The sequence below is a fragment of the Cherax quadricarinatus genome, chromosome 94 (assembly GCF_038502225.1).
Source record: "Cherax quadricarinatus isolate ZL_2023a chromosome 94, ASM3850222v1, whole genome shotgun sequence".
Classification (NCBI taxonomy): Eukaryota; Metazoa; Arthropoda; class Malacostraca; order Decapoda; family Parastacidae; genus Cherax; species Cherax quadricarinatus.
Window position 1 is genome coordinate 7,663,545 of NC_091385.1, and position 24,331 is coordinate 7,687,875.

Below are 24,331 nucleotides of genomic sequence, written 5' to 3' on the forward strand. Positions count from 1 at the left end.
GAATGAAGATTGAAGTTCTGTCCAGTGCTCAGTTGAATTGGGTGGTGGTGGTAGTAGGCTTCTGAATGGGATTCAGGAAATCTCGACAAATAAAACATTTGGAAGCGTGGAAAAATATTTTCTATTTTGAGGTTCTATGAGCCACTGTGCCTACTCTCTTCCTATGTAATCAGTAATTCAAGTTTTTTATTTCTTTTATGCATTATACAGATAGTGTAGTTTACACATAATAAAATATATATTTTTTTAATGTACCATCCGTCCCCCACCGAGACAGGGTGACCAAAAAAGAAAAACTTAAATTTTTCCTTTTAGTAATGTATACAAAGGAGGTTACTAGCCACTTGCTCCTGGCAATTTAGTAACCTCTTACGACGTGCATGGCTAACTGAGAAAGGATTCTTTTCCACTTCTCCATAGAATAATATACTATTTACTTCAGGGACAAAAGAAAGCTACTAGCATGCAGTGCATTTCAGGCTAGATCAACTGGTTCTAATGAGCCCATAAAACTGTCAGTGCAGACAACTTGGGAGTGCATTGTGTAGAAAGACTAAGTGGGCTGAAAGTAATTAAGGAGTCGGTTACTAGTTCAGTAAGAGGTTTACTGTCTATTAATCCTTCCACAAGATACTGTTGTGGTAGTTGTCCAGGAACCTTCCACAGGCTTCTATTCTGGTAGCCCAGTAAACCTGCCACAGGTTACTATTCTTGTAGTGTCCAGTAAACCTGCCACAGGTTACTATTCTTGTAGTGTCCAGTAAACCTGCCACAGGTTACTATTCTTGTAGTGTCCAGTAAACCTGCCACAGGTTACTATTCTTGTAGTGTCCAGTAAACCTGCCACAGGTTACTATTCTTGTAGTGTCCAGTAAACCTTCCACAGGTTACTTTTCAAGTAGTGGTCCAGTAAACTTTCCACAAGTTACTATTCTGGTCATGGTTCAGTTAAGTCTTCCAGAGAAGCATGGGTGTCTGCTGTGTTTGGGGGATAACAAAGGGACGGAACTGCCTCCTTGTATCAGGCTTTTTCTTTTTTTCCTAGATCATAAGAAGGATGGCAGAAATGAGGAGGGAAAGGACTAGGGTTATTGTAGTGAGAAAAGATTGAGTAGTCAGGAAAAGAGTGGAAATAAAGGTTAATTAATGTTATGGTGTCTCCATAATTAAATCAGACCTATTAAAAACACAAAATATGCTGAGGGGTGTAGGGAGACCTCACCCATCCTCAGGAGTATCGACAAAAATTTAATATTTCCACTACTTTGAATTAAATAACAAAAAAAGGCACAATACCGTGACTGGAACAATACACAAATAACCCGCACATAAAAGAGAGAAGCTTACGACGATGTTTCGGTCCGACCTGGACCATTTACAAAGTCACACCGAAACGTCGTCTTAAGCTTCTCTCTTTTATGCGCGGGTTATTTGTGTACTTTGAATTAAATTTCAAAGCTTCTTCCGGTCCAGAAGCTAATGAAAGTCTCAATTTCAATAGTATGTCTTCCATTCTATCAAATGATAACAAGAAGCACACAAAACCATAAAAATCATCCAAGAAAATGCCACAAAGTCTCTTTAAATAACAAAATAACAAAAAAAAGGCAATACACAAATAACCCGCACATAAAAGAGAGAAGATTACGTCGTAAGCTTCTCTCTTTTATGTGCGGGTTATTTGTGTCTCTTTAAAACATACACATGGTCTGAGTTTTGCTTTTTGCATCATGCAGCACATGGGCAGGATGTTTTTTTTATACTTGCACACTCATTGCATAGACCCATTCTCTCACATTTAGACCTAAATGATGTAGGTCTATATGACTGTCACTGAAAGGGTTAATAATATTATTAATTATTAATATTCTCCATAGGGAAGTGGAACAGAATTCTTCCTCCGTAAGCCATGCATGTTGTAAGAGGCGACTAAAATGCCAGGAGCAAGTGGCTAGTAACCCCTTCTCCTGTATATATTACTAAATGTGAAAGGAGAAGCTTATGTTTTTCCTTTTGGGCCACCCCGCCTCGGTATGATACGGCCGGTGTGTTGAAAGAAAGAATAATTATTAATATAGATAATGATGATAGGAAAGGTTAGGTGGAGGGGCTTGAACATCCAGCAGGTTTGTTTGAGTGCATTAGAGTGGTGTGAGCACAGGCACGTGATTTTTGTAGCGTGATGTGCTGTTGGAGCGCAAACAAGGTAACGTGAAGAGATTCAAGGGGGGGAACTGGTTAGCCAGACTTGTCCTGGAGGTGAGAAGTACAGTGCCTACACTCTGAAATGTGATCTTGGCATCCTTTTGGCAAGACAGCAATTGAATGAATGATGGCAAATGTATTTCCTCTTTTGGGTGACCCTACTGCATGTGGTAAAACTAATATACTGTATTTACTGAGAAGATATGTTTGTGTTACAAAGATTGGTGTACATTATTTCCTTCTTGGAAATGCCCATAATTAGGCACTGTATGTCCCACTTCCCAGACTCAAGTCTGGCTAACCAGCTTCCCTGAATCCCTTCATAAATGTTACCATGCTCATGCTTCAACAGCACCTCACGTCATAAAACCCACCTGCCTCCACTCCTATCTTACACACTGACACAAGCCTGTTGGATGTCCAAGCTCCTCGTATACAAAACTGCCTTTATCCCCTCCCTCCAACCTTTCCTAGGATGACCCCTACCCTGCCTTCCCTCCTCTACATACATGTATTTATAAACCCTCCAAGTAGACCTATTTTGCCACCACCATAAGCTCATCTTTTTCTATGACCCTGACAGTCATACTGTCACTTCTGAATATAAACATTAATATTTTTTTTTCTCCATCTTACGTGTTATATCTATGATTTAATGTGCGAGTGCTTGTGAATTTCTTGGAAGAACAGGCACTCAGGACTTGTAAAACGATTATTATTATTACTTGGTAACAATAAATGTAATGAATATAGCTAAGTTTCGATTAGTGTGAATAACGAATTCTGTGAAGTGGTCGCATTATTCGAATTTGCACTATTTGAGTTAGGTGTACACACAATTTTTGTGCACGATTTGAAGAGTTTGTGGAAAAGAAGCATTAATTAATTTGGTGCTAAATCAAAATTTGCATTTATCGAGATCTAGCTGTATTGAACATTGAATAAACACAACATAACAACAAATTAGTGGTAATGATAACAGTTAGTGTACGACTGATAACAATTACAGTGGACCCTCAACCAGCGATATTAATCCGTTCCTGAGAGCTCATCGTTAATCGAAATAATCGTTAGTCAAGTTAATTTTCCCCATAAGAAGACACCCCAAAGTATTGAAAAAAAAAAAAAATTTACCACATGAAATATTAATTTTAATACACACAAACTGAAGAAGACATTCACAGTTACATGACACTTACCTTTATTGATGATTGATGGGATGGGAGGGGAGGAGGGGAGACCATTGATCTTGTTAGTGTTTAGAAGGGGAATCCCCTTCCATTAGCACTTGAGGTAGCAAGTCTTTTTCTGGGGTTACTTCCCTTGTTCTTTTAATGCCACTAGGACCAGCTTCAGAGTCAATGGACTTCTGTCGCACAACATATCTGTCCATAGAGGCCTGTACCTCTCGTTCCTTTATCCTAAAGTGTTTCACAACATTGTCAGTGTAATAGTCACCAGCACGGCTTGCAATAGCTGTGTGAGGGTGATTTTCATCAAAAAAGGTTTGCACTTTAAGCCACATTGCACACATTTCCTTAATCTTTGAAGTAGGCAAATTCTTCAATTTCTCTCTCCCCTCCTCCGAAGCAGTTTCCTCAGGTGTGGCCTCTTAGTGTTGAAGATGATCTAGCAGCTCATCAGTGGTTAGTTCGTCATTGTCCTCCTCCACCAACTCTTCCACATCCTCCCCACTAACCTCACCAATATGAGCATTAGTTCCAGGCATTTTTTCCTGTTCACCTGGGTGTTAGTCAACTGTTGTGGGTCGCATCCTGGGGGACAATATTAACCCTTTGAGGGTTTTGGCCGTACTAGTACGTCTTACGCGCAGGGGTTTTTGACGTACTAGTACGCATAAATTCTAGCACCGTCAAATCTCTCGGGAAAAGGCTGGTAGGCCTCCTTATGAAAGAATGGGTCTATGTGGTCAGTGTGCACGTTATAAAAAATATCCTGCAGCACACAGTGCATAATGAGAAAAAAAAACTTTGACCGTTTTTTTGGCATAAAACAGCAACTTTGCACTGTATTTTCGTATGGTATTTATTGTTGTATTCTAGTTTTCTTGGTCTCCTTTTATAGAATGGAAGGCATATCACAGAAATTGAGATGATTTTGACTGGTTTTACAATGAAAAGTACCTTGAAATTGAGCTCAAAGTAGCGGAAATGTTCGATTTTTACCAAAGTTCAAAAGTAAACAAATCATGCCAAGCGTCCAATACACGTCAACTGGTGAGTCTAACATTCTTTTGCAAGTGCGCCAATATGATTTATACCATTTTTTACACTAATGCAGTAATTTGCATAACAGTAAATCTTCTATTTTTCGTGAGAATAAAAATTCAAAGTGGAAAGCAAAAGAATGTAAGAGGGGCCTTGAGACGTGACTAATGAGCAGAGGAAATGTCATTTTATTGCCAGGAATGTATTTCTTGTTTGTTCTGGACCCTATTCGGAAATTGGCATTTTTTGAAATTTGTGTGAAATTGGCAAAATTGCTAAATTCTGACCACTGTATTGGATAGTTGAAAATGGTAAATGGGTGGTTTCTTTCACTATTCAATAGAAAAAATGTAGTTCTAGCGAAATATTCATGTTTTTTGTCGACTAGTACAGTGGAATTGGCCGAAAATGGGGCTCAAAGTGGGCAAAATCACCGATGCATAAACATCGCCGAGACCGCTTACTTCGCGAGAGCATAATTCCATAAGTTTTCCATCAAATCTCATAATTTTGGTGTCATTATGATCGGGAAAAGATTCTCTATCTTTTCATAAGAATTTTTTTTTTTTTTTTTAAATTTGGCCGACCCTGAGAACGAGTTTCTGAGAGGGCCTGTCGACCCTCAAAGGGTTAAGGACCCCCAATGGAAATAAGTTAGACAGTCCTCGATGACGCACTGACTTTCTTGGGTTATCCTGGGTGGCTAACCCTCCGGGGTTAATCGTTTCTCGGTAATTGTTTCATGTTAAGCCACACCAACAACACTCTCTCCACATCTTCGAGTAATACAGCTGATGGTGGTGCAGCAACAACAACAGCTGACTGTGGTGCAGCAGCAGCTGCACCTTTGGCAAGAACAGCTTCCTTGATTGCTGTTTTCTTACCCACAATAGTAGTGATGGTTGATTGGGGTTTATTATACAACCTGACCAGCTCAGAGACACGCACTCCACTTTCATACCTAGCAATGATCTCTTTCTTCATCTTCATAGTAATTCTCACCCTTTTTGCTGTAGGGTTGGCACTAGAAGCTTTCTTGGGGCCCATGGTGACTTATTTTGCAGGTGCAATCACTACAAAGGCTGTGATAATATGAAATGTTCCAGTTGTTGTATGTTTGGAAGCGACCGCGGTGGCTGGCTGGCTTGTAAACACTGTCACCCAAGGGACAAGTGAGGCGCGCTCAGGCCAAAGTGAACGCGTATGGTACGGAACGAATAGCGCTGGTCGGGTTTTGAATGGTTTACAGTCTAAAAGTGTACTATGAAATTGAGCTCAGAATAGCAGAAATGTTCGATTTTTGATGATGTTTAAGAGTAAACAAATCATGTCACTCGTCCAGTGCATGTTAACTGGTGGGTCTAACATGCTTTCACAAATGCGCTGATATTATTTATACCATTTTTACAGTAATGCAGTAGTCTGCATAACAGTAAATCTTCTATTTTTTGTGTGAATAAAAATTGAAAATCGGAAAAAATCGAACATTTCCGCTACTTTGAGCTCAATTTCAAGATACTCTTCATCGTGAAATCATCTCTACTTCTGTAGTATATCTTCCATTCTATCAAATGAGACCAAGAAAACAAGAATACAGCCATAAATACCATATGAAAATGCACTGCAAAGTCGCTTTTTTAAACCAAAAACATGGTCAGTTTTTTTTTCCTCATTGTACACTGCATGCTTCAGGATTTTTTTTTTTTATACTGCACACACTGACCATGCTGACCCATTTTTTTCATATGTAGGCCTACCAGCTTTCTTTCACCAGATTTGAAGGAGCTAGAATCTACGCATATAAGTACGTGACTGTTCCTGGCTGTTAAGACGTACATGTATTTGACCGACCCTCAGAGAGTTAAGATGTGACCAATGAACAAAGAAAATGTTATTTTAGTGCTAGGAATGTTTGTATTGTTAATTCTGGACCTTAATTTGAAATTGGTCTTACTTGAATTGTGTATGAAATTGGCCAAATTACCAATTTCTGATCACTCTTGGGTAGTTGAAATGGGTAAATGGGTGGTTTCTCGTACTCAGTCGATAGAGCAAATGTAGTTCTCATGAAATAGCTATGAGTTTGATCGACTGGAACAGTGGAATTGGCTGAAAATGGGGCTCAAATTGGGCGAAATTGCTGATGTGTAAATATCACCAAGACGTTAACTTGGCAAGAGTGTAATTCCATAAGTTTTCCATCAAATTTTGTACCTTTGGTATGTTGCGTATGGAGGGGCAAGAATGTTGAAACACTGACCACTGACTGTGCTGTCCACCGCAAGACTCGTCCAGCCGAAGGTAGCAGGAACGGCAGAAGCCATGAGCATGACCTGTCCCAGCATCGCCAATACTGAGTCTTGCTAACTCTATGGACAGATAATGTCGCCTAGTCAACAACACCAGCACTTCCCTCTGGAACAACGAGGAAGTGAGCGGGTTTGGCAGCAGGAGCTCATGAAACAGCTCTGAGACCGGGAGAGAAGCCAAGAGAGGCGGTGGCAGTGACACCTCTGCAACAAAGACCGCCTCAACCTGGCCTCTAATAGTGCTCTACACTTAGCTCTCCACAGCTGTCTCCTACTTGGCAAGCCAAAAATTTGTTCACAGAGACATATTGCCATTCACGTGTTTGTGTATCCTCACGACTGCATCAAACTGGCCATTTTTGGTTTATCACGGTGGGTTGAGGAACTCAGTCCAGCAAGGGTAATCAAGTAGAAGGTAGCAGAAAGTATGTACGTTAGAAGATTACCAGTGCTAGTGACGTCTGGAAGTGTATGCAGACTCCTGCTCAGGGACTACCTTATAAGACAGGCTAGTGTGTCAGGAGGCATATGTAAGCTCCTGCTCAGGGACTAGCTTATAAGACGGGCTAATATGTCAGGAGGTGTATGCAAGCTCCTGCTCAGGGACTAGCTTGTAAGACAGAGGCTAGTTTGTCAGGAAGTGCACGCAGGAAATACTAATGCTGGGAGTGAAACCTTTCCCAGGCATCAAGAACAATGACGTTTTAAAGAGAATATGGAGAGCTTCTGGCTCTCTGAACTGTCCGTCACATATCTACTCTCTTAACTCCCTCTGCTGGACATGCGTATACCTTCCAAATCATCTTTATTCCAGGCAATAAAGGAAGTTCTAAGCGAGATACTCAGAAGAAAAGATGCAGCAGCATGAGACAATGCGGGGAGAAAACCGTTGAATTCAAGGCATGTCTTGAGGTTCAGACGAGCCACAACATGAGTTGCTGGAGCAACGACTCAAGACACTAACAGAGACAGGAAAACAATCCCTGGCTCACACATGAGGAAAACAATATGAGAAAGCACATATATCCCTTGCCATGAGTGCCTATGACAAGTCTGACTCAGTGACTCCCCCAGCGTAAACATCCTGTCAGGAACACTGTTAATGTCTCTTCAAGTGACAGTAGTTTGACCACTCCTTTACTACTCCCTTTGGCAAATTCCTTGGAAGGATTCTCTGTGGTGTCACCTGTGACTGTAGTGTCACCTGTTGCTTCTTCTCCAAGAGTAGCCCTTAATTTAAAATAAACATTTTTGCGGTAATATACTTAAGATGTGGTGGCTTTAGCTCTGGCCATGACCTCAGTGAGATGGCCTAGAGAGTTGAAATATTTTGCTCTAGCCATAATGTTTCCAATTCTTGAACCAGTACCACATAGGCATGGGTGATGCCAGCTCTTAACTTCACATGACACTGATGAGGGAACTTTGACCACTTCACCAGTTCCTTTTAGAAAACTGCTTTCCCAATTTGTTGGTGGTCTAAGAGACTCATTTCTCTGCCCCACCAGCTGAGCTACCAATTCTTCCAGACATCCTTTGACATCAGACTTGTTTGCAGCTTCCAATATGAAAATTGCAGTCAATGTGAAAATTGACTGCTTTGCAGGTGACAGTGGTTGGAGAGCCTCCTCACTGAGGGTCAGGCTATGACTCAGCACCATAATATTAGTTCTGCACTCTCTCTCTTAACATTACCATTATCATTGGGAAAAGATTCTCTGTCATTTCATAAGAATTTTTTTTTTAAATTCTTTGACACAGAGCGCAAGTTTGTGAGCAGGAGTCTTGACAGTGAAAGGGTTAATTACCAAGCAATGTGGGGAAGTGGAACAGAATTCTTCCTCCATAAGCCCTGCATGATGTAAGAGGTGACCAAAATGCCGGGAGCAAGGAGCTAGCAACCCCTTCTCATGTATGCATTGCTAAATTTAACCCTTAACCCTTTGAGGGTTTTCGTCGTACTAGTACGTCTTACGCGTAGGGGTTTTTGTCGTACTAGTACGCATAAATTCTAGCGGCCTCAAATCTCACAGGAAAAGGCTGATAAGCCTAGATGTGAGAGAATGGGTCTGTGTGGTGGGTGTGCGCAGTAGGAAAAAAATCTGGGACCCAGTGGTGCATTGTGGGAATGCCATCATAGTACACAATTTCCACCGTGCCCTGTGGTAAGAAGTTCCTCACTCCTCGGCAAATTGGGACACTTTTGTTCCCCAGTGACAGTTCTAATACAGATGGAAGTGACAGTGAAGATGAGTTTCAAGGTTCTGGTGAGGTTTTGACCGAAACTAATGACCATAATATGGGTAATAGTGAGGAAAACCCAGACAACCCACAGCCTTCCACCTCTGGTGCTGGGCCGTCGTTCAGTTGTACCAGAATCAAAGAGGAAACTCCTATTTCCCAAAATCCCAGACTCAGATGTGAGCATTGGTGATGATAGTGATAGTGATTATGAACTACAAGATCTTCAAACTTGTTCCAAGAATGGAGGAGGAGGAGGAGGAGGAGGCAGAGGAGGAGGAGGCAAGAGGAGGAGGAGGCAAGAGGAGGAGGAGGCAAGAGGAGGAGGAGGCAGAGGAGGAGGAGGAGGAGGAGGAGGAGGAGGAGGAGGAGGAGGAGGAGGAAGAAGAAGAGGAGGAGGAGGAGGAGGAGGAGGAGGAGGAGGAAGAGGAGGAGGAGGAGGAGGAGGAGGAGGAGGAGGAGGAAGAAGAAGAATACGTAATGATAACAATAATACATAATAATAATACATAATAATAATAATACATAATAATAATAATAATAATAATAATAATACATAATAATAATACATAATAATAATAGGTAATAATAATAATATGTAATAATAAATGTTCACCCATGACAGTAACAAGATAAGGGGAGATAACATCTGATAAGTGCTGACGTTTGATGAGGGTAAATGAGGGTAGAGCTGATGCCAAAAGATGAGATGAACATCGCCCTCCCTTTGTTTTTGCTGGTATACTAACATTTCTGTCTGTCTATTTGCCTGTCTGTCAAGCTCCCTGTCTATCCATCTAGCTCTCTGTCTCAGAGAGCCACAAGACTGCGTCATCACTTTTACTCACATCTTCAAGCAGAGTATAGCACTTTGTCTGGGTTTCTTGGGTTATCCTAGGTAATTTATACCATGTATTCTTGTATTTATGTGTACCTGTGAGACAGAGATAGACAGACAGATAGAATGAGGGAGAAAGATAATTAGATAGAATGGAGGAGGGGAAGCAGCATCCGACCCCATTGTTTTGACAGGCCGAGGGGGAAAGAGTAATGAGCCAATATGTCACTTTGACAGCTGAGGACTCCTTGTAATTTACACTATGGACAAGGAGGAGAAGGAGTAGGGGGAAGAGGAAGAAGAGGAGGAGGAGGAAGAGGAGGAGGAGGAAGAGGAGGAGAAGGAAGAGGAAGAGTAGGAGGAAGAGGAATAAGAGGAAGAGGAGGAGGAAGAGGAATAGTACGAGGAAGATTAGGGGGAAGAGGAAGAAGAGGAGGAGGAGGAAGAGTAGGAGGAAGAGGAAGAAGAGGAGGAGGAGGAAGAGGAGGAGGAGGAAGAGGAAGAGTAGGAGGAAGAGGAAGAGGAGGAAGAGGAAGAGTATGAGGAAGAGTAGGGGGAAGAGGAGGAAGAGGAAGAAGAGGAGGAGGAGGGTGGAACACTAGTACACTGGTACTGGTACACTAACATTTCTGTCTGTCTATTTGTCTGTCTGTCAAGCTCCCTGTCTATCTGTCTATCCGTCTAGATCTCTGTCTCAGAGAGCCACAAGACTGTGTCATCATTTTTACTCACATCTTCAAGCAGAGTATAGCACTTTGTCTGGATTTCTTGGGTTATCCTAGGTAATTTATACTATGTATACTTGTATTTATGTGTACCTGTGAGACAGAGATAGACAGATAGAAAGAGAGAGACAGATTGAAAGAGATAGAATGAGGGAGAAAGATAAAACACCATTGTGTATGACACCATGTTTCAGAGTTCCACAAGCTGCAGAACTAATAGGAATATGTTCAGTGACTGTATATTGGTATATATATTATAGAACAATAATAATAAACAATGTTTTGTATTGTTTGTTTTTGTAAACAAGTTTTGTAAACAATATATTGATAATTATGTTTGTGTGCTTATTGTGTTGTATACAACGAGTGTATATATGTACATTGCACCTTACTTTGGTCTCACAGGCCACATAAGTTATGTGAAAAAATAAAATAGTGAAAAAAACAACAAACCTTCAAATACAAGTAAACTAAAGTTTACCGGGTGAGCGGCAGTCGCCGCTGTTGCCATACGCGGCTCATTTTCTGCAAACTTCATGCATCCATATCTCCGTAAGTATTGATGGTAAATTTTTTTTGTTTATCCTATAATGTTTAGAAAAAAAAACTCTATTTTTTCATAAGAAAAAATAATTTTTTTTTTTTTTGAAATTTGGCCGACCCTGAGAACGAGTTTCGGAGAGGGCCTGTCGACCCTCAAAGGGTTAAATGGTCCAAACGTATATATACGTTTTTTCAACATCTGAAAGTATGTAAAAAATTGTAGATCTTCTTTTTTGTTTTACATTTGAAAATGTGTAAAAAAACTTTTATCTACATTTTATTTTTTGTTACGTATGAAAATATGTTAAAAAAAGTAGATCTACTTTTGTAGCACTATGAATTTGAACGTCAATTTGCTTGGACCGTTTAAGGGTTAAAAAGAGAAACTTTAGTTTTTCTTTTTTAGGTCACCTTACCTCAGTGGGATACAGCCAGTTTGTTAAAAAAAAAAAAAATGTTGAGGCTTTCTATAGGTTTGGTGTAAGTCTGCTGCCTATCATCCATATGAGGATATTCTTTAGTTTGTTATTATTTCATTTATGACAAAAGGGTCAGGACAAAAGTAGCATCAGTAAGCAAAGAGTAATCTGTGAATGCTGATCTAGGGGATGCTACCATTTATTAATAGAGTAGATGTCTTTTTTTTTTATTTATTAACACACAGCCTGTTTTCCTCCAAGGCAGGATAATCTGAAAAAGAAGAAACACTTTCATCATCATTCACTCCATCACTATCTTGCCAGAGGCATGCCTGCGCTACAGTTAAAAATACGTAGTAACAGTGGTGTGGTAGTGTCATTTTTATGGATGAAAACGTATGTGCAGTTTACATACGTACAGTTATGACATTTTATCAAATGTTTTGCCACATGCCTTTTTTGGGCCTAAGACAGAGACAGCTAATGCAGACATATGTAATAAATTTGAGTCAGTGAAATGAGGTGGGGAAGTGAGTAGACTTCATGTGATAAAATGTTCATTGAATTCATTGAACATTCGTACATTTACAGTAGGTTTTAGAGTAATGTTTGTAGTCATAGGAGCATAATTATTGTGGAGCAAAAAAGGAGGCCTACCGGCTAGTGTTAGGCAGGTCGTTGTCCTCACATATACAGATTTCTACTCCATCCTTAAATTGGAATGGGGTGTCATAACTTTGCTGTCACCTTTATTACATTCCCCTCAAATTGTCACATCAATCATTTTTCAACAGGGTTGTAGAGCATGAAAAACATAATGTAATTTTGAAAAGAAACCAAAATATAATCAATTCACCATTTTATAGCAAATTGAAGTTTGACAAATTCTCTGTAGTGGAACTGTAAATTCAGTAGTAAAGTTCGTGTAACTGCATTCTTTTACACAATTCTTTTCCAAATTTGTATTTTGTATACAATGGTCCCTGGAGTTACAATGGGCTGGAGTTAAAATTTACACTCACGAACTTTATTTGGAGCTGCAATTAAAAATTGGAGGTATGATATTTGTATGATGGTTCGACTCTTGTGGCTCGCATACTAGGGAACAGCCTGAAATGCTCTGCATAACCAGGAGCCTTCTATATACAGTAGTATGCCAGTGATGTCACCAGTGATGTCTGTAATAGTTGTATCATGTACGTTTAGAAATAAAGATCATTTTTATTAACTTATTTAATTACAGTGGACCCTCAGTTAACGCCTTTAATCCATTCCAATCGATTTAGCCTTTAACTGAAGTAATTTTCCCTATAAGAAATAATGGAAATACAATTAATTCGTTCCAGACACCCAAAAGTATTAAACAAAATAATTTTTTTACATGAAATATACATTTCCCTACACAGAAAACAATGATGCATGACGAATATAACAATAATAACATCACACTTATCTTTATTGTGGCCTTGATGATGAGTGATGAGACGGGAGGAAGACAGAGGATGAAGGTGTTCTATTGTTTGGAAGGGGAATCCCCTTCCATAAAGGATTCAGGTAACAAGTCTTTTTCTGGCTTGTGTCCTGGGAGTGCCTTTTCCTCCTGAGTAATGTAGGTTCTGTTTGTAATTTTCTTCCTAAACACGCCTGTTTTGTCATGTTTGAACACTTGTGGGGTTTTAATTTTTAAGTCTGTATGTACCCCTTAAAGTTCTGCACATATTTTTCAGCCACTTTTTTGTCAGAACTGGCAACCTCACCATGCTTTATCATACCATACCACCATTGCTACCACCCTTACCACCGTCACTACCACCGTCACTACCACCATCACTACCACCGTCACTACCACCGTCACTACCACCGTCACTACCACCGTCACTACCACTGTCACTAGCACCGTAACTACCACCTTCGCTACCACTACCACCCTCAACCACCATTGCTACCACCCTCTACCACCATCACTACCACCCTCTACCACCATCACAACCACCATCACTACCACCCTCCACCACCACCCTCCACCACTACCCTCCACCACCATCGCTACCACCCTCTACCACCATCACTACCACTGTCACTACCACCATCACTACCACTGTCACTACCACTGTCACTACCACCACCACTACCACCATCACTACCACCCTCTACCACCATTGCTACCACCCTCTACCACCATTGCTACCACCCTCTACCATCACTACCACCATCACTACCACTGTCACTACCACCGTCACTACCACCGTCACTACCACCGTCACTACCTCCGTCACTACCTCCGTCACTACCACCGTCCCTACCTCCGTCACTACCTCCGTCCCTACCTCCGTCACTACCACCGTCACTACCTCCGTCACTACCTCCGTCACTACCACCCTCTACCACCATCACTACCACCCTCCACTACCACCCTCCACCACCATCACTACCACTGTCACTACCACCATCACTACCACCATCACTACTACTGTCACTACCACCGTCACTACCACTGTAACTACCACCATCACTACCACTTTCACTGCCACCATCACTACCACTCTCTACCACCATCACAATCGCTACCACCCTCTACCATCATCACCACCCCCTCTACCACCCCCCTCTACCACCCCCCTCTACCACCCCCTACCACCATCACTACTACCCTCTACAACCACCACCACTACCACCCTCTACCACCACCACTTACATATTTTTCTGTAAACTTTTTCTTAAATTATATGTGTCTCTCATATTCTTTTCCATTGGGCTGGCACTAGAAGCTCTCTTGGGGCCCATGGTGGCTTATTTAGCAGTTACAAGCACCAAAAACAATGGAATAATACAAAATATATCGCATGTACACGCAGAATCGTCCTCACTGGCTTTGTAAACAATGGCACACTGGCTGGTACACGGAGTGGCCAGGCCCACTCAGGCCGCCGTGCCGATACGTTTTGGACGAAAGCTCCTAACCGAGTTTTTAGGTGTTCTTTCTTCTTCTTTCAACACACCGGCCGTATCCCACCGAGGCGGGGTGGCCCAAAAGGAAAAACGAAAGTTTCTCCTTTTATGTTTAGTAATATATACAGGAGAAGGGATATTATGATGATGCCTGGCAACACGGCCAGGTACATATGCTCACATCTCGTATGTTGGAGTTAATAAGCCCGAACCTAAAGCATTAATATATACACATTATTATTATTTTTTAACACTGGCCGTATCCCACTTAGGCAGGGTGACCTAAACAGAAAAATGGAAGTTTTTCTTTTTAACCCTTTCGGGGTCGGTGCTGTACTTGTACAGCTTGAGAGCCAGGGTCGGTGCTGTACTTGTATGTGTAAATTTTAGCACCTTCAGATTGAGCGGAAGAAAGCTGGTAGGCCTACATATGAAAGAATGGGTCTGCTTGGTCATTGTGTGCAGTATAAAAAAAATCCTGCAGTACGCATTGCATAATGAGGAAAAAAACTCCTACCATGTTTTTGGTTTAAAACAGCGACTTTGCAGTGTATTTTCATATGGTATTTATGGTTGTATTCTCATTTTCTTGGTCTCATTTGATAGAATGGAAGATATAGTACAGAAATAGAGATGATTTTGATTGGTTTCATGATGAAAAGTACATACCTTGAAATTGAGCTCAAAGTGCTGATGTTCAGGAGTAAACAGATCATGCCATGCATCCAATACACGTCAACTGGTGAGTCTGATATTCTTACACAAGTGCGCTGATATTATTTATTTCATTTTTACAGAAATGCAGTAGTCTGCATAACAGTAAATCTTCTATTTTTTGTGGGAATAAAAATTTAAAATGGAAAGTAAGAGTAATATAAGAGGGGCCTGGAGACGTGACTAATAAAGAGAGAAAATGTTATTTTAGTGCCAGGAATGTCTGTCTTGTTTATTCTGGACCCTATTTTGAAATTTGTGTGAAATTGGCCCAATTGCCATTTTTGACCACTTCATTGGGTAGTTGAAATCAGTAAATGGGCGGTTTCTTGTACTCATTCGATAGAACAAATAGGGTTCTAGTGAAATAGCTATGATTTTAGTTGACTGGAACATTGGAATTAGCCTAAAATAGGGCTCTAAGTGGGCGAAATCGCCGGTGTGTAAATATTGCCGAGACTGCTAATTTCGCGAGAGCATAATTCCGTAAGTTTTCCGTCAAATTTCATACTTTTGGTGCCATTACCACTGGGAAAAGATTCTCGGTCGTTAAATAAGTTTTTTTTTTTTTTTTTTTTTTGACCCTGAGAACGAGTTCAGGATTGAGGGTCTTGACCCTGGAAGGGTTAAATTTAGTAATTTATACAGGTGAAGGGATTACTAGCCTCTACTCATGGCATTTTAGTCTACTCTTATGAGATGCATTGCTTATGGAAAAAGAATTCTCTTCCACTTCCCCATGGAGATACTATTACTATTATTATTTTTATGGTCGGTGCACTTGCATGGGTCTCAGCCAACCAGCAATATGGTAGCAGCATTGGAGCCAGTAGGAGCAGTAGTTCATGTGTGGGTGGGTCTTAGCCAACTAATGATGCGGTAGTTTGCCTCTTGAACGGCTCTGAGCGAATAGGAGTGGGAGTCTGTGACTTACCAGCCAATCAGCAGGAGGGTAGAATGTCTCTATGGTAACATCTCTGCCAGTAGCAGAGTTTTATACTGCAGTTTATTTGTTTACTCTTCAGTTTGAAGCTATCACAACTTCATGCAATAACGCTGGATTATTTATCCTTCATAACTGCATATGTGTTACAAATACACCATCATTTACATTACCAAGCCATCATGACCCGTAAAATGAGTAGTAAACAGGCCATTTCTCTGAAGATCAAGCAAGAAATTAGTGCACTGGTATGGAAGTATGGCTATTCACAATGAACCTTCTCTACTATTATCAAGTAAATAGAAATAGTAAAGAACGTTAAAATGGCTGAAGAATCTAAGCTAATGAGAAAAGGTGGAGAAATTATCATAGAGATGAAAAGACTGTTGCCATCTGTGAGTGTGAACATCCATGGTACAGTAGTAGTTGTTCTTCCAGGGTCCTGGAATGAATTACTATATAACCATGTATTTTGGGGTTTGAGTTAGGATAGTTTAGAAGTATGATACAGGTTCTGGATTGGGCTAATATTGTAACTTAAGAGACCACTGCCTTTGTGGATTTTGCATGAATTCTAGTACAGTAGGGCTCCACTTACGGCAGGTTAGGTTCCAGGCTACAGCTGTAAAGTGGAACGCCCCTTTTTTTTTTTTTACTTATAAATGCATATAAATGCTAGATAACAAGTTTACACTAGCATATATTAAGTTAGCAATAGAACTAGGTATTAAAAACAATAAAAAAGTAAAATACACATATATTACACTCATTACTTACCTTAAAATATTTGTAGTTTTATTGTAGGGTGAATGGTGAGGCGTATTTATTTGTAGGAAGTCAGGTGTTGGGAGGTATGGTAGCCCGCCAGGTCAGGCCATCCCATCCACTCATAATAAGCATCCCAGAGCAATAAAATGCATGTACAGTTTACTCATTACTTAAAATCTTTGGTCTTAATGTAGGGTGAGAGGTGAGTAAACGAGGTACAACGAATAAACGAGATAGAGAGAGAGAGAGTGAATAAATGAGGTGTGTTTATAAAGGTATGGTAGTTAATGAAACATGGATATGTATACAGTACATCATACACTCTGCAGTGGTCTCTAGTGCATTTACTCTATCTTGATTCTCTGTGTATGTGTGTTACTGCTCTAATAACTTTTTGTTGGCAGTTTTCTTTATCAGGAACAGGCATAAGGCATTGTCCAATAGTCCTGAGTCACACAGGTTTACTTTACAAAGAGAATATATTGTCCCTCTTACTGGAATTGTCTCTTTCATATACATCTTCAGTTTCCTTATCACTACTGCAGTCACTATCATTTAATGAGATCTTTAAGCCTATGAAGGCGATTACTTGTGAGTGAGGTTGAGAAAGTTAAATAGTATATACAGATGCTCCTCGCTTTACGATGGCTCGACTTGTGATATTTTGACTTTACATTGGGGCAATAGCCATGCACGTTCTGTGCTGCACAGTACTGTACATTTATTCTTAGGATAAACTTAACATAAGAACATAAGAAAGGAGGAACACTGCAGCAGGCCTGTTGGCCCATACTAGGCAGGTCCTTTACAATTCATCCCACTAACAAACATTTGACCTGTAAAGTATTCATTCATTTACTTTTTGGTACTGGTATTGAGTTAAATACAGTAATTATATGTTTATTTATTCAGTGACAGTAACTAATTATTTACTTATTTCTTTTTGGGCCACCCCTGAAGCAGAATGGCCCAGAAAGAACAACAAAAGTTTCTCTTTTTAACTTTAGTAATGTATACGGGAGATGGGGTTACTAGCCCCTTGCTTCACTGCAACTTGTATCATTGCTACCTATTCATGACTTACTCAAGTTGTTGTTGTCTTACTGATGTGGTACTTGAGTTTCTTATATTTAGATTGAGAGACAGGGAGGGAATTATGTACAGTGGAAAGAAGGAAGGAATATAGGGAGAAATGGTGGAAGAAAGGAAGGACTATAGAAGAAATGAAGTACTAGAGGAGAAATGGTGGAAGGAAGGAAGGACTGTAGGAGAAATGGTGGAAGAAAGTAAGGACTGTAGGAGAAATGGTGGAAGAAAGTAAGGACTGTAGGAGAAATGGTGGAAGAAAGTAAAGACTATAGGAGAAATGGTGGAAGAAAGTAAGGACTGTAGGAGAAATGGTGGAAGAAAGTAAGGACTGTAGGAGAAATGGTGGAAGAAAGTAAGGACTGTAGGAGAAATGGTGGAAGAAAGTAAAGACTATAGGAGAAATGGTGGAAGAAAGTAAGGACTGTAGGAGAAATGGTGGAAGAAAGTAAGGACTGTAGGAGAAATGGAAGAAAGTAAGGACTGTAGGAGAAATGGTGGAAGAAAGTAAAGACTATAGGAGAAATGGTGGAAGAAAGTAAGGACTGTAGGAGAAATGGTGGAAGAAAGTAAGGACTGTAGGAGAAATGGTGGAAGAAAGTAAGGACTATAGGAGAAATGGTGGAAGGAAGGAAGGACTGTAGGAGAAATGGTGGAAGAAAGGAAGGTCTATAGGAGAAATGGTGGAAGGAAGGAAGAAAGCAATGAATGGATAGAGGGAGAGGGAGTAAGGGAGGGGGTGATACTTCATATAATCTCACTCTTGACTCTTGTATCTTTCCTGTATTAAACAAACTATACTCAACTGGCTTGATATATATTTTACTTTATTTAGATACAGTAGTATGTAGGTTAACCCTTAAACTGTCCAAACATAGATCTACGATTTTTTCAACATTTGGAAGTATGTAAAAAAATGTATCTCTTCTTCTTCTTCTTCTTTTTTTTTTTTTTTTTTTTTTTTTTTTTTTTTTTTTTTTTTTACATTTGAAAACGTGTAAAAAAACTTTGATTTACTTTTTTTTTTTTTTTTATATTTGAAAATATGTAAAAAAAATGTAGATCTACTTTTGTAACACTATGCATGTGAACATAGATCTGTTTGGACAGTTTAAGGGTTAAATATCACCAGATTCATAGAGGCAACATCACATTTCTTTTAATACACCTTCCATCCCTTATTGAGGTAGGGAAATAATTTTTTACCATTCTGCCTAAATAAGTGGCTTTTCAGCAACTCCTAAGAGGAACATTTCAGTGGCCTACTGGCCTCTGCTGACTGGGTCTTAATCCACCTCCCCTCACATTATTTATCTAGACTAAGGGTCCCCGACCTGCAGCCCACGGGCTGCACGTGGCCCTTCTAGGAATTGGATGTGCCTCTCACATGAAATTATGTATTCACTTTTATTTAAATTCCACACTGCACAGTGTCAGCAAAACTGTGTGGCCCTAATCACGTATTTGACCATCAGATGTGGCGCACTTAGGTAGGAAGGTTGAGGACCACTGATCTAGATGGATCAATTCAAACACATGTATTGGGAACACCTGAAATCCCTTAAAATGTATCCTTTTTAAAATACAGGCAAGAAAGACACATTAAATTTATACATGGTATAATGCCATAATGGCATTATAATGGTATAAAGCACCCTTCTGGCAAGACAGTGATGGAGTGAATGATGGTGAAAGTTTTTCTTTTTTGGGCCACCCTGCCTTGGTGGGAATCGGCCAGTGTGATAATAAAAAAATAAAATAATGCCAATGGTGACACAATTCAAATCACTTGTGCTTTTGTTTAGAGTATTGTTTAGTGTTGATGGCTTCATCTCTTGCAGGAGAGAGATCAGAGCTGGAACAGATAGAAATTATTTATGACCCCTCATAGAGCCAGTAAAGCATTTAAATTACTGGGAATCCCTCAAAGTTCTAAATATCTGCTCAGGTGGAGGAAGAAGAGATGCATAATATTATATATAGGGAAGGTACTTGGACCTGGTCCCAAATATACACACTGCTATAACAGTGTATTGGAAAGAGGGATATGGGAGAAAATTTTAAATAAATGAAGTGAAAAGCAGGGGCGTCATGAGCACTGCAAGAAAACACTGTATCTACATCTGTGGGCCCAGACTATCCAACATATTACCAGAAGATAACAGAAACTGCTGGAACAAGTGTAGGAATTTGTAAGAGAACTCAACAAGTATGTCCATTGTGTCACCTGGCAGTCTCATGAAAGCCTATTTTCACATTATATGGGCTGAGGTTGTAACAGAATGTTAACTGCCAGCTTTTTTTTAATGGTGTTGAAGATGGAAGTTAGTGAAGTCTCAGGGCACCTGTGTCATCTTAAATATGAATTCCTGTAGATCATTGTAGAATTTTACCATTAGCACAAAATGCCCCTTGGCATTTTTGTGTATGACAATTGTTATTGTCATCCCTGAAATTCTAGACGATAAGTTTCCTGGTTTTTCCCTTGTAAATCTTGCTGCTGCACGATGGGGCTTTTTGGTGAGGTCATCATTTGGAGCACTGGCAGTAATGGCAATTTGGATACTACTACTGGCAAAAACCCGTGTAGTGTGTGTAGCCACACTGCAAGGTAACATCAGGAATTTTTTGTTTCATCTGAGCAGGGGAGGAAAAAATTGCCAAGTGATACGAGATACATGTGTCCTTATGGGATAATGTCACCCTCAGAGTGTCACAGGAACGAATGATTAATATCTCATGCACAAGAACAGTACAAAAATCAAATATCCCCCTGATATCCTGTGTGTTTGACTCGACCTAAGTTGAAACTTTATGCACATAAAAGGTCCAAAAATAGGGTGAACAGGTAAGTAAGTTTATTCATGTATACACAAATACAATTACTTAGAGTATCATACATAGCAGCATATGTGTAGAGAACAACAGGTGTAAGGAGACATGGCCAGCGTTTTCACCCATGCTGGGGATCGAACCATAGACACTTATTAGTATGTGAGCTGAGTGTGTTGCCAACTGAGCCATGGGTCACCATCTTGTCTTCACTATATTTCTACCTCCAGTGTCTTTTAATGCTCAAATTTTCAGTTACCTTTTGTTTTACTGTCCCTCTATATTAACATTGACAGTTTCATTTCTTGGAACACTCATTGTCTTTGATAATCTTAACTTCAAATGGCTTAATTTGCTAACGAATTAGTTAATTTGTCTCAAGTAATTATAAACTGGCTTTAGTCTACCAGAAATGTTTTACATAGCTATGGGTTTTACCGTGTAAGAAACTATGTACAGAGGTAAAACAATCTTTGTCACACAAATATATCTTTCTGGAAAGTAAACGTGGTACAGTGGACCCCCGGATAACGATCAGCTCCCAACTTGACCAATTATGTAAGTTTATTTTTGTAAGTGCTTTTGTAGGTGCATTTTTAGGGGTCTGAAATGGACTAATCTAATTCACAATATTTCTTATGGGAACAAATTCGGTCTATAACGGCACCCAAACAGACTTCTGGATTGAAATAAAATCGTTATGCGGGAGTCCACTGTATTTGTAAATGGTTCAAGTCGAACCGAAACGTCGTCTTAACCTTCTCTCTCCTATGTACGGGTTATTTGTATATTCTTCCAGTCGTGGTATTATGCCTCTTTGTTCTTTATGGTATATTATTTGTATCCCAGCAGGAAGAATATGTGGATTGAGCAAGTGCTGTGAGTAGTAAATTTTGGCATAGACACGAGAAATGGTTTGTTTGTTGAGTATTCATGGTATGAAAAAAAAAATTTCTGCCCCATGATGGAAAAAGTATACCTCTGGTTTTTGGTTTCATATAGCATCTTTTGATCCATTTTCTAGGGTATTTATGGTTTATTGCTAGTTTTCAGAAGTCTAGCTGGAAGCGACTCAAAATATTAAATTTTTAGTGCTTTCCTGAGAAAGGGTAGACTTTCCCTAATATCCCTGGTCTGATTGATAGTTTTTTTTCTACTTTAACTGTTGGGGCGGCCTAAACCATAACCAGTCATTCACAAATAACTTGCACACAGGAAAATAAAATTTATATCTAGTCAGTGGTCCAAGTTGGACCAAAACGTTGTCATAAGTTTCATTCTCCTATGTGCAGGTTATTTGTGAGTTGTTCCAGTCATGTTATAACCATTCTTGGTTATTTTTTATTATCAAAGAAATAGGGTTTAAACTTAAACATTTTTGGTGTAATGATGGATTAAAATTGGAAGGCATGTGATTAATGAGCAGAGGAAAGGTTGATTTTGTGGCTGGAATGCCTGCACTGTTTAATTTGGACTACTTTTTAAATTTGATTTTTTTTTATTTTGTGTAAATTTGCCAACATACCAATTTCTCTAAATTATAGTGTAGTTCTGATAGTCAAATGGAAGTTTCTTAGACTCAGCTAGTAGAAAGACTTAGAAGCAAAAAATCTAGGAATTAGGTCATATTGGAATTAGCTTATAATGGTATTCAGTGGGTTAAATCGCTGATGCGTAAACTGTCCAGACAAAGTTTACACCTGCATAATTCGGTAAGCTTCCTATCAGATTTTGCATTTGTGGTATTATTACCTTCAGAAAAATATTCTTTACTGTTTCAGACAATAAAAGTATTATTTTCTTCATGTTGTTTTTCAACATTAAATTTTGGGGGTCACAACAGTGAAATGGTTTAACATTTTGGGATTTTTTTTCCTTTTTACCTATTATTTGAGTGAGTTTATGGATTTTTTGTGTCTTGTGAGGTTTGGGACATCACTGCACTCTATTGTGTTAGAAATGGCATTCTTTTCATGTGTTTTAAAGCATTTCTTATATTTAGGATTATTTTCATTTGAATTACGTAGAAATTCTTTGTTAGTACAGATTTTTTTTTTACTGATTCGTGCATCATTAAGGTAATGTAGGTTGGGATATGGCAATTGTTTCAGGTGGTGAAGGTGAGGCCTTTGTCCCAGAGGCGTACCTGAGAGAAGGAGGTCCTGCCTCCTCCTCACAACAATCCCAACAAGCTCCCCCAAATGCACCCCCGCCCCCCGGGCCGTTATTACCTTCTTATGTTCCACCTCCACAAGTCAAGACACAAGATGGTGAGTAGCCAGATTTTGTCGTGCTCTTTACATTTCCCTTTTATTTATTCAAGTGATGTTTCTTTCAAGCTCTCAACTTTTGGTTTTATTGTATGTTTATTTTAAGTGTCATGGATGGAATATTTTGTGACCCTCATAAGCTGCTTACTAAGGTAAAGTATTATAGTTTAAAAAGTTTTCTGTTTACATGTATAAAAGAATAGTGTTCCATGAATACTATTATTTTAAAAGGTATTTCTCCCTGATTGTATTCACCTCTCTACACACACACACACACACACACACACACACACACACACACACACACACACACACACACACACACACACACACACACACACACACACACACACACAAACGCAGACACACACAGACACACACAAACACACACAAACACAGACACACACACACACACACACACACACACACACACACACACACACACACACACACACACACACACACACACACACACACACACACACACACACACACGTACGTACGTGGGGCCAGGAGCCGAGTCTCAACCCCTGCAACTACAATTAGGTGAGTACACACTCACTCGAGCAAGAAATGCAAGTAGAAATAATCAAATATTTCACTTTTTTCCTTCTCATTTGATTTTGGAAATCCCATCAGCAGTAACTGAAGCATTTCCTGAAGAATTCTTAATTGAGTTTTACACACAAAGCATTTACTGCTTGTTTTGGGTCTTGGTGATAAATATTTGGTTGAAGAAGTTGAAGAATGTACCCAACAAAGTGTAAGGAAATGTATAATGAAAGTATGAAAGCTGAGAAAATACCAAATCAGTGCTAAAGAAATTATACGTAAAATTATTAAAATGTTTTAATAACGGGTTAGTCAATTAGAGAATGTGCTTAAATGTTAGGGATTTGGGACTAAATAATTAGGGAATACCTCTGGAAATAAAACTGCTAACAAAACCTATCTACATATTTTCGTGGGGCAACTATGTTTTGTAGTGAACTGTTGTATGATCATGCATATAGAGTCTTGGTCCAGTTGGAGTGATAGATTTGGATTTTTCTTAAAATAGCATTGACTCGTAATCAAGATGCATTTAGATGTGAAACAAGCATGCAGCTGCAGTCTAACCCTTAAAAATTATTATTAAACAAGATATTCAACACCCCCTAGCACTCGAAGCATTTTTTATCCCCTCCTACTTTTGCTAGGATGATCCCTAGTCCTCCTTCCTTCAACCCCATATTTACTAATCTTAGCAGCCTCTCCTCAG

At 39.6% G+C, this 24,331-nt stretch overlaps 1 protein-coding gene across 8 annotated transcripts in view; it reads left to right on the forward strand.

The window, feature by feature from the left end:
• LOC128700853 (protein bric-a-brac 2) overlaps positions 1–24,331 on the forward strand; it is a 408,639-nt gene that overhangs the window by 24,067 nt on the left and 360,241 nt on the right. For all 8 annotated transcript variants that reach the window (XM_070104750.1, XM_070104751.1, XM_070104749.1 and 5 more), the window contains exon 6: positions 22,912–23,070. In XM_070104750.1, coding sequence (XP_069960851.1) covers positions 22,912–23,070 — 159 coding nt within the window. The remainder of the gene's footprint in view (positions 1–22,911; positions 23,071–24,331) is intronic.